Source organism: Crocodylus porosus, unplaced genomic scaffold, assembly GCF_001723895.1.
Source record: "Crocodylus porosus isolate Cpor-Errol unplaced genomic scaffold, CroPor_comp1, whole genome shotgun sequence".
Lineage (NCBI taxonomy): Eukaryota > Metazoa > Chordata > Crocodylia > Crocodylidae > Crocodylus > Crocodylus porosus.
This window is the reverse complement of record NW_017728918.1, coordinates 3,202,271-3,214,279: the sequence shown is the minus strand read 5'-3', so window position 1 is coordinate 3,214,279 and position 12,009 is coordinate 3,202,271. Positions and strand designations below refer to the sequence as shown.

The following is a 12,009-nucleotide window of genomic DNA, read 5'->3' as shown; positions in this document are numbered from 1 at the left end:
AATAAGTGCCAGTATTTTTCCTGCTTATGCATATTTTAAAATGTAAAATCTGGGAGAGATACAGCTACGGAAGGAATTTTGATTCCAGTACCCAGTGCCTGAAATGGTTTCTTCTGTCTATATGCCTGTAGATCGAAACCAAATACAATAAATGCTGGTGTCCTTTTAAAAAAGTCTGGATGTTTACAGCAAGCATATAATTTTCCATGATTAGGGACGCCAAGAAAAATAAGAATGATGATAAAAAGAAAAGTTTAATCATACATTTCAACAAGCACAGATGGAACATCAGAAAACTTCCCTCCCCCCCTCCTTTTTAATATGCTGTATTGTACACATTATTTTTAGTTCTTTACATACAGATTAATTCCAGAAAAACGGTCATGCAGCAGGTAAGAGAAAGTGGCAGTTTATGGATGGCATTAATGCTGGATGCACAATGCTCACATTTACAATGCTTCACAATTTATTGGTCTGAAGGAAGAGACACAAAATTTCACGGTTTTTTTTTCCAGTTTTCCGAAGTGGGTTCAGGAGTGCAGGGCAATGAAAACATATACAGCTAGAAACGGTATAAAGGAGGAATGGGAATAGATGGCTATACTATAAAGAAGTAATAGAGTCAGTTATCTCCCTGATCTCTCAAGTCTAAAGTTTTTGTGGACCCCCACCCCCCCAAACCTGGGATTGGAAACAGACCCCTGGGCCAGTGAAACGCCCTTGTAGACACTGGTAGATCCTGATGAAGGATTGGGATTGGTGCCTTTTTGCCTGTTTGAGCATCTCTGTGGTTAGTTCTATCTTTGTACAGTTGTCATGGGAAGAAATGAATGTCCTCATGAGGAAAGGAAAGCCTGGAAGAGTGGAGGAGGCGAGAGGCATCAAGGGAAGACTCAAGATTTAACAAAAAAACAAACAAACAATAAAGAAAAGCCTAGTGGAAAAACAGGACTAAAAAAAAAAGGGGCAGTGGCATGTTCTTCAACCATTGAATCCAACGAAAATGTCATCACTGATATCAACGGCGGCAGATTTGGGTCCTCCCAATAAAGAACTTAAGCAGGTGTGAAACTTTAAGCACTTGTCTAGTCCCTTTGATATCAAGAGGACTACTCAGGTCCATAAGTGCCTTAAGATGATCCAATGCCCCGTAGTGACTGGAAAGCTTCACGATGACATCAGTGTTTCGATCTGGTGAGTGCTGAGATGTTGACAGTCACCCCCTGGGATTGCAAATACAGGAATATTCAACAGAAACACTAAGATCCTATTTACCCCAATCCTTTTATTTGAAAAACCTCCTTATCTGAACTTGGTTCATACCCGCACTTCTGCGTGCTGCTCACTGAAATATTCTTGGGTTGGATGCACTTGGTTCTAGTGTCTTAGCACTGTCTGAAGAGGATTTGAGACAAACACACGCAAGAAAATGCTGTTCTCACATTTTATAAAACTCAAGGGAAGCAGAAATAATCTTCGGCCTCTTTTTGCCCCACACCTTTACAAAATATCTCAATTATAACATACAGACTTGGGGGGGGAGGGGAGGGGAGGAGGTGACACTGTACTTTCTATGTTGGTGATAGCAGTGAGACCACTGCAAATTTAAAAACTGCGATCTGCATTCTTGTCCACCTACACAGTATCCCAAACATCCTGCCATTAATTAGCTAAATGTTCCGGCTAGTAAACAAGAATAACGATTGAGGGGGCTGGAAAGAGAGACGGAGTCAGCCAGCAGATAGTCACAACAAACCAGCCCACTCACTGGTACACAGGGACATTAGAGCTCATGGGGTTTTTTCCCCTCCACGGAGGGGAAAAGAAAATCACCTTAATATAACAGTGTCTTTCCTGTTGCCTCAGCCACATCCATATTAGCAGGCTAGAAAAGTCATCCCATTTCTGCGGTAGGCACTCTGTCAAAGAAAGAGAAAATCTGTAATGAATTATCACATCAACGCAAACAAGGGGAAGGGCAGAGAGGAAGGCGAGGCTTTCTTTCTGTTCTGGAGACGATTCTGGCTGCAATCTAATAGTGTGCTTAATCTGAACATTTCTGGTGGGGAAGCTATAGGCAACCACTTTGTCTATTAAAAAATCAATGTGGTTAACAAGTGGTTAGTGATTCTATTTCAGGAGAGCAACAGATATGCAAAAATATGACATCCTATTTTGTTAATTGTCTACAAAATAAACAGGGCCCAAAATATATTATTATGCTGAATCTGTTTGTCCTTTAAAAGCATGTGTTCTCCATTCACTATGTTCAGGAATTACTTCTAACCTAAGTATCTTAATAGCCTATAAATTACTGACTCTTTACAGCTTTTCCAATTCTAATTTATAGCCTGGGCCAAAAGCTATGTAAACAGACACTAGTGTATTTTCCCCCCGACCTATACTGAACTAAGGCATTCTGTCAGTACAGAAAACTTTGATCTCCCATATAATGTAACCTCAGATCGAGTCTTCCCAATGATAAAGAAGTGGGAGAGTTAAACAGTGGTTGAGAAGTAGAATTTTAACGATACCATGTCACTATCTTACTAAAATATTTTCCATGCAATTTAAACGTCTCCCCTGAATTAATGCAGGAAGTTATGTGTCTTTTACCAGAAAAACTAAAACCACAAATTTTAACGGGAGGCTGTCAGGTTTAAAATCATAATGCTATGAAATATTTCTCTACTTGTGATGCTAATAATATCATCAAAATGAAGAGATTTGGAACATCTTTCCCCATTATATATTGTTGGTTCACTTTCTTCTTATGACTCAGCTTGGAAAATGAAAATAGACTGGCAGATTTCACTATGTATAAACGATCCCTCGGTTCATTTTCGGAACCACATCAGAACTGCCATATATAAACAGATTATCTGGTATAACGTACTACCTCTGATAGTAAAACTACAGAACAGAAATGTTTCAGAAGAAAATTTGAAAAGGGTATAGCGCATAATACTGAAATGTGGGTGATCAGAAACTGCTGAGAAATACTTTTATTCCCCACCCCCCCCAATATTTTAATTATTTTTTAAAATAAATTGTGGAGATATTTTATTATTTTTAGTTTTGGAAAACTTGGAGAAGACTGCAATCTCAGTTACAGCTGTTCGAATGTAGAGGCACCCCAATACATTTAACAGAATGATTTGGCATTTACCAGGTTTTGACAAAATCTGAATTTGGAGCCTAAAATGTTTAGCAAGGCATTGCTTTAATGTTTAATTCCCTACAGTTCTTTAGTTGTGCGTATCCATTTGTACCCTCGTGCTACTATGCATATATTATTCTGAATTCAATTTCCTAACTCATTTTTGTGCAACCAATTTTCCCCTCTTTGGAACTAGAAACTGAAGAACAGTGTTAACACAGTGCAAGAAAGAGCCTCAAATAACTTTTGGATTGAAATTATGTTTATACTGAATTTTAATCAAATATATGTGTAAAAACAACCATCATATACAGAGAAAGAGTAATTTTCAGACGCACTGAATATGCAAAGAGAAACCATACACGCTATATGCTATAACACTCTTTATATAAACATCATATTTCAATGTATAGGTTAAACTGTATATAGTATTAAAGTCCAAGGGTGGAATATTAGCTTGCAGGATAGACAGCCAGCCATCAGACATGACAATGCCACCACAAAACAAAAGCCAAACAAAAACACTGTACCCAAATATGAAATGCACAAAAACAGGCTAGACAATAACTTTAAAAGAAGGATTCGTTATATCCACACAACCACAACTAGAGAGTCCAAGGGAATTTGGATCTGCAGCCTGCCCAAACTATTATGGCTGGCATTTTGATGTCTGTGCAAAAATAATGCCTTTGCCTCCTTGACCTCGATATTTTCACAAAGTTTATAACCACAGGGACAACCTTTAACATACAAATATAATATTTAGGGCTACTGCGCAGTTTACATTGAGATAAATGAACCTGAGTGTAAAGCTGGATTCACATTAAAGATAAATGATTGAATTCTGCCCTGTTTGGGAAAGGATTTTTTGGCTGAGGTGCAAATTTGGGCTTGGCTGAGCTCACCTGGGAAATAATCGAGCTTAAACATTTCCAACACGGGCAATATTAGATGGTTCCCTATACCCCAGAAAAGGTCATTTTAGGAGCAAATTTCAAGGCTGGAAGGACACCACTGTCTTAAAGCAGAACACTCCCACTCATCTATATTTAGCAATACATTATAGCTCATGCCTGCTATAGTTAGGATTGCAAAGCATTTCCTACTGAACTCCCTGTTCTCGCATACTCATAGCTTACTGGAACCTTCACCCTTGGGCTGAAAGTTTCCTTGCTTTTAATCTCTGCCCAAAGTTGAATTTTTTTGGAAAGGCTGAACAAAATTCCTTCAGCCATTTTGGACCTTGGTGAGAATGAAAACAAAACATTTCGCTTTCCAGAGCTGGAGGAAGTGATTCTCATATATGCACATTTTATTGAATAACTCATGTAAGAGGCAATGCCTATAATCCTTAAGAGCCTCAAAGTGACTTCCCTAAAAAGCAGGCTTTACCTTCAACCTCCCCTCAAACAAGCGTTTCAGAAATGGGTCATCTGCAACAGTAAAGATATCGACTCTCCATAGCAAGACAGAACATCTTCCAAGCCCTGATCCATTACAAAATACAAACTTTAATCTCTAAAAGTTGTTATTGCACAGGAAAACTATTATACAGGTAGCTAAGTAATAACATTTACCCCTAACATAAAGGTTACCAGATTCAGGGTACTAAAGATGACATCTTTATTTGCCAAGAGACATAAAAAATAATCAGAGAATCATGGAAAACGAGGGTTGAAGGGACCTCAGGAAGTCGCATCTAGTCCAACCCGCTGCTCAAAGCAGGACCATCCCCAACTAGACCATCCCAGCCAGGGCTTTGTCTACCCAGGTCTTAAAAACCTCCAAGGATGGAGAGTCCACAACCTCTCTGGGGAACCTGGTCCAGTGCTTTACTGCCCTCCTAGTGAGAAAACTCTTCCGAATATCTAACCTCAACTTTCCTTGCTGCAACTTGAGCCCACTGCTCTTTGTTCTGTCATCTGCCACCACTGAGGACAGTCCAGCTCCATCTTCTTTGTTACACAGCTTGAGGTAGTTAAAGGCTGCTATTAAATCCTTTCTCAGTCTTCTCTTCTCTAAATAAACCCAGGACCCTCAGCCTCTTCTCAGAAGTCATGTCTCCCAGCACCCTCACCACTTTCATTGTCCTCCACTGGACTCTCTCCAATTTGTCCACATCCTTTCTGTAGTGGGGGCCCAAAACTGAACACAGTACTCCAGATGCGGCCTCACCAGTGCCAAATAGAGGGGAATAATCACTTCCCTTGACCTGATGGCAACACACCTACCATTGCAGCCCAGTATGCCATTAGCCTTCTTGGCAACGAGGGCACACTGCTGCCTCATATTCATCTTATTGTCCACGCTAATCCCCAGGTCCTTTTCTGCAGAGCTGCTGCCCAGCCACACTTGCTACTCTTGCTGCACATCAGGCTGGTTTGTTCCTGCACTCAGTCAGGTTTCTTTACAGTATAGCCAGCTCCCCTGGACTCTCTCCCTCTCAGCCTGGCATCCCAGGGGATCCTGCCCATGAGTTCCCTGAGCGAGTCGAAGTTTGCTTTTCTGAAGTCCAGGGTCCTTACTCTGCTGCTCTCCATCCTTCCTTTCCTCAGGATCCTGAACTCAATCAACTGGTGGTTCCTCCTGCCCAACTTGCCATCCACTACTACATGCCCCACCAATTCTTCCCTGTTCGTGAGCAGCAGGTCAAGAAGAGCACAGCGCCTACCTGGCCACTCCAGCACTTGCACTAGGAAGTTGTCCCCAGCACTCTCCAAAAACCTCCTGGATTGCCCAGGCACTGCTGTATTGCCCTCCCAGCACATCAGGGGGATTGAAGTCCAGGGCCAGGACCTGTGACTGGGAAACTTCCTCTATGTGTTTGAAGAGAGCTTCATCCATCACTTGCTCCTGCTCTGGTGGTCTAGAGCAGACCCCCACAACAACATCACCCTTGTTGCTCCCTCCTCTGGCCCTAACCCAGAGACTCTCAACAGGTCAATCTCCAGTTTCATACTGGAGCTCTGAGCAGTCATATGGCTCTTTCACATAAAATGCAGCAACAACTCCTCTTCTCCCCTGTCTGTCCATCCTGAACGGTTTGTACCCATTTATGACAGTGCTCCAGTCGTGCGAGCTCCCACCACGTCTCTGTTATTCCAACCACGTCACAGTGCCGTGACTCTGCGAGGACTTCCAATTCTTCCTGCTCATTTCCCAGGCCCCATGCATTCACATACAGACACCCGAGGTAATCAGGTGATTTCTCAGGAAGAGTGAGAACACCTCGCCTGTTGCCCTCTCCTGCTTGCTCTTCCTCCAAGTAAGCCCCTTCCCCACATGGATGAGCAGCATGGGGTGGCAGTCAGAGGGCCGGATGAGTCTCGGTAATCCCTCTGTGATATCTTGGATCCAGGCTCCAGGCAAGCAGCAGACTTCCCAAGACAACAGGTCAGGTCAACAGTTGGCTCCTTCCATCCCCTGCAGAAGGAAGTCTCGAACCACCACCACCCATCACTTCTCGGTGGTGGTTGTTTCGATCCTTTCCACCTTGGTGAGGCCTGACCTCTCTTCCTCCACCCTCTCTGCTACTAGGGCTGCACATCTGTTCTCCAGATGAATGACTGCAGGTGGAGGTGACCATTTCTGCTTGCTGCCAGAGATCACAAGCTTCCACTCTCCTGGGAGTGCTTGTGCTCTCTCTTCTCTAGTGTGGCCTCTGGCAGTTCTTCCTCCACACTCCCGAAGATCTCCTTTGGTACCGAACCAATGAACTCACGGCGGAGGATGCTTTGGAGCCTCACCACCTCTTCCTGTAGCTCTCTTGCCCGTTCCCTGCGAGAGACCAGCAGGAGGCACCTCTCTCACTGCAGGCACTCCCCAACCTGGCTGTCACCGGAAGGAACCTGCAAGCTACAGTCTTGGTATAATGGAGAAAGGGATTTAAAAAACAAAACAAAACACTATAACATTTATATAAAAAAAATGAAGACAAACTCTGGTGTCATGTAAAAATAGCAGTTGCTACAGATTCTCGTGCCCGTTAAGGCTTACTTTACCTATTAGGTGCCCAAGTAAGATCCCATTTCAGACTGAGTCCCTGAAAAACTGCTAATGTAAAAAGTAGGTGAGTGGGCCCTCTTCTTCATCACTGCTCTTAGGACTTAGCCTTAAGATTAAGATGAAGATGTGTTAAAAAATAGATGTGTTAATGGTTTTTCAGGGACTTGAGCACATTGGAATAGGACTCTACTTAGATACATAATAGTTGGAATAGGACATGACCCGAAAGCTACTTTACACCAAGGCCCCGGGATGGTATAAATGAAAAGGTGGCCTCTCCCTTGTTTAAGATGACTTACACAGCCAGCTTGTAGCTTTGTGACACTGCACCATGATATAACATTATGCATCCTCTATGCATACACATCCTCCAAAACAGCTGTTGCGAACAGTTAGAGCCCTTGATTTATATACGCATATTTGAACTTGTTAATAGCAAAGACATCCTTTTGCGAAATTCCTACTCTTTGCAAATTTAAGTCATCTAACCTATACTTTTTGGACTGTAAATGACAGTATTATTTGTGTGTGTTCAGGACTTGAGAGAGAGGAACACCGTCTAGTTCCCTCTCATTCAAGAGAAAGCAACATCACAATCTTCCCTTTTGTTGAGATGGCATAAGGTGGAATTACTAACATAGATTTGATGCCCAGCAGCAAAAAGGAAGAGATGCTCCATTAAAAAGGCAAATTGGAAATTAAGTTCAAAATACAGGTCTTGACACAAAGAAGTCTCTTCACCATACAAGTTTCTCCTAGTAGGGAGAGCTGTGCAGACAGCTGACAGGGTAAGTAATGCTCTTGCCTTGTATTGAGTGACCAGGGTGACACAGAATGGAAGACAACACCAGGAAGCTAGTCAGGAAGCCAGTGGGTTTTTTAACATTGATATGTGAAGCAGAGATTTACAGAAATGGGTCCAAGCCAAACCCAAAAATCTCCATACTCACGAATTTGGGAAAATTTCAGAATCCAAAGACTGCTGGCCAAAGCTATCTCTAGTTAACTCTTACATTATTGGATGGATTATTTCACAGCCGTAACATGGTGAGAAAAAGGGGAAGAGAAAGACTGATTCTGAACAGACAAATGCATAGACATAACGATTTTGGGGTTGGGTGAACTGAGTTAGATTCCTCACTGGAGCTAAAAAGTGAAAAGTTTAGGGCTCAACCATCACCCCCCATGAGCTTTACAAATACTACACTGTATTGTGCCAAATCATCTTCTGGTTTAAATCTGCGGCTCTGTTTACTTCAGTAGAGGTACAACAACTCCCATGAACAGGGAACCGGGCCCACTGGGCCACTTTACAACGGTATATTTCTGTATTACTCTTGCCTTCTATCCAAGTTACACTCGACAACATTTTAAAACCTTGAAGGCTCCCTTTCTTGTTGTCCTTGTGTATGTGTGTGGGCAAGTGATTTAATTATAATGCATAAAGTGGAATAGCAGACTGAGACACCAAAATCAAAGAGCAAGTCCTGGCTGAACTTCATTAGCAAACGTAAATACAAATAGGCACATCTTGTTTGTGACATGCCATGGTCCTTCCTCCTCCCTTTAGTAATGTGGCTCTATTTTCTGATATTTGCATAAACGTAAATTGAACCAGATGAGTTTAACTTCCTGGTGATATGGGAATTGTATGCAAAACTTTTTTTCATGAAATATTTCTCCCTCTGCATTCTTATCATGTTACTGTAGAAATCAGGGAGGATTAGATCTCAGACAGTGGAAGCCTTTATTTAAGAACAGTGGAGGGAGCCCTGCCCTTTAAATAAGAGACATTTTTGGATCAGATACTGGCTGGCAGGATGGAAAAAAGGATGTAGCATTAACTTTCATTCCATTCCAAATAACCTGGAACCCATAAAACACAAAGATTGTGTAATTTTAAATATACTCCTTTTCCCGTTTTTCTTCTTTCCATTTTATTTGTGGAATGTTAACTTTGAAATTTCATAAGCCCCATAATATCAAACAAGTCATTCTGGACAGATTCATCGGGCTTTGAACATAAAAATGTCTACGTTCAAAAACCAAGTGATTAAAAGGTTACTCTTCTAATTTCCCCAGCCTGCTTAGTCAAACCACATGCGAAGAAGTGTCGGCTTATTTACAGATTAAAATAATAATTAACTTAAGGGGCTAAGTATAAACGGTACTGTTTAAGGAAGAAAATCCATTTGTCATTTAGAATTAGTTGCTCCTGTTTAGGTCCAAATAAACCTACATGTATACAGACTCTCCTTATTAAAAGTACATACACATAACAAAAGAAGCATAATACGTTATTCCTCCCCTTTAATTTATGACAATAGCGTTTAAATCTCTACTTCAGTTACCCCACATTTAATCGGTAGCCAAAGTACAAATGTCTGATATTATTCCAAGAAAGAGGGGGAGGAGACTGTATATTTTATACACATATAAATAAATTGCTTAGTATACTGTTGGCACAGAACAAATAATGGATAATAAATGCCATAATTGTAGGCAAGTGTGCACAGGTTTAATGGATGACAAACTTAAGCCATCCACAATGTGCCTTATGCTGCATTTATGAATCCTCACCCATCTGATTTATGATAGTGCCAGACTGACAGTGCTAAAAACGGTCATATCTTTTTATCCAAGAAAGGGATCTTACTGGAAATGAGCCACTACTGTCCTTCCACCCAGTCCCTACAGGAACCACCTATACGAGTCAGGAAAAACTTCAGTAGTCACATTTGCCCTTGTCTGTTGAAGCTGCTAATAATACCCCAGCTATAATGGGACCTTCTCCCATTGTAGACACCTGTCTCCTACACTTGGGACTGTGACCATCAACACCCATTACACAGGCAGCCACAAACAAACATCCAGCAGTGATGGAAGAGCTGCCACGATAACCCACCCTTTAGTGATCTGCTAGTGAAATGCTTTCGAATGAAGTCAGTGTTGGGCTTCGCTTACTGTTTATTGGCCAATGATGTAAACTCTTTTTCAATGATCATGCAAAAACTGCATTGCCGCACCCAGGCATGCACGTGAACTTGATCCAATTTTGTTAAAGGAAGTCAGCCAGCTTATCTATTCCAACTCTGTTCTTTTTTTTAACCTCATCTTCCCATTGCTGAGAAAAACAAAATCATCATTAGGGGTCATTAGGATATTTGGGGTGGCAGGGGGGAACAAGGGTCAATTTTGATTTCAGTGACTTCTGTGCAAACCTACTGACATCACGAGCAGACTTTGGCTTGCATGGGGTTCATCTTGCATAACTTGCAACACAGCAGTTAACTAACAAATGCTGTTCTCAGGGCTGGGCTGCTAATCAGAAGAAGGAAAAGTAAGGCAAAGGGATGATGGCTTCTGGTGCAGTTAAAACTGGGATGTGGGAGTGGGGTATCAACATTTGCCAAAAAGGGAAAAAAAAAGAACAAAATTGGTAGGCAGAGAAACATCATTTCAGTTCTCTGAGGGTACTGTAAACAACAGAGAGAGAAGGAAAAAATGAAACTGTAAAACAATACTTGGCAGTACACTCTGCAAAACAAGCATACTTTTGCAAAGCTCTTCCCATAGCTGCCACCGACTTTAATAGCCCTATTTTTCTGAAATTCTCCTGCGTTGTAAAAGAAAAAAAAACATTGCTTAGGACAATAAAAAATAATAAACCCTGCTCAGATTCTGCACATCACTCAGCACCCTCCCCACCCCCGTCTTGGTCCCAGCACACTGTCTTCAGCTGGGCTGAGTTAGGAGGCCTGTGCCCTCAGGCTGCACAAAGTGTTGCTGTTCTACCACTGCTTCCCCAGCCTTGGGTAAAGCCCTCCTTTCCTGGTGGGGGACACAGAGGCAAATTAGCGCCGTGGAAGATCACTTCCTCTGCCCACAACAGCTCTTCCGCAGCAGCGCAGAGACCTCCCCAGTGGTGCTGAACGCCGCTGCACACAAGCAGAGGCATAGCCCTCCGATCATACTGGATCCAACACAACTGCTCCTATTCTGGTTCCTCTGCACCGAATTCAGGGTGGGGGCATCAGGCTTTGCCCCTTTTTAATTTTACCTGCTTACGTTAAACTAGCCTAACCACTTTCTGACCTGCTAAAAAGACTATGCCAGTGTCTCCTCCGCTGATACTCCTCCACTTGTTAGCTTTAACTGTACTGCAGCAATAATAAATTCTGGCAAGCTCATTATGTCTGAGACTAAGGTTACATCCCAGGGGGAAAAAGAACTTGGGTGTACGATAACAGCTGGAAAACAGCAGTCTATAACTCAAGGCGCAGCTCTGCAAGTTGGTCACATGACACTCAGGTGAAAATCTACCTCCGACTGCAAGACCATCTTGGATGGGGGCACTTTAATTCGGAATGAAATGGCCTGACTCTTTTCTCCATGAAAGGCGACTTCGGGCTTTTCAACATTTCCATTATTTGCAGGAGGGGCTCGAGCTGTCAGTTTGCCCAGTGTCAAAAGAGAGTTTAATTTACCCCAAATGTTATTATTGCTAACGATCCCCGCTTGTGTATTTAAGGCAATTTGCTTGGAAGAGAGACGGTGTGGTCCAGTGCATCGAGCACCGAGGCGGGAGCCAGGAAGTGCTGGGCTTCAGTCCCAGCTCTGACACTTACTTGCTGTGTGGCCTCAGACAGACCACTTAACTTTCCTGTGTTTCAGTTTCCCCCGGCTTTGAAATGGGAATGCTATCACTCACCCAGGGCTATTTTGAGGATTGATTGATTACAGAGTTAATGTTTGCACAGTGCTTTGGAAATACAATGTGCCAAACAATAATTATTATTTTCATTAGGTCCTCCCTGTTCCTATGGTTAAGATACTATATTTGC

General features: G+C 42.3%; 1 protein-coding gene across 5 annotated transcripts in view; it reads right to left on the bottom strand.

The window, feature by feature from the left end:
- Positions 1–235: 235 nt before the first annotated feature.
- The window catches only part of SUPT3H (SPT3 homolog, SAGA and STAGA complex component), a 429,703-nt gene continuing 417,929 nt past the window's right edge, over positions 236–12,009 (bottom strand). For 4 of the 5 annotated variants that reach the window (XM_019537136.1, XM_019537139.1, XM_019537137.1 and 1 more), the window contains 2 exons: positions 1,834–1,919; positions 236–1,223 (listed from right to left, as the gene is read on the bottom strand). In XM_019537136.1, the coding sequence (XP_019392681.1) occupies positions 1,878–1,919 (42 nt within the window). In that variant the 3' untranslated portion in view covers positions 236–1,223; positions 1,834–1,877. The remainder of the gene's footprint in view (positions 1,224–1,833; positions 1,920–12,009) is intronic. The other variant, XM_019537140.1, reaches the window with a different exon arrangement.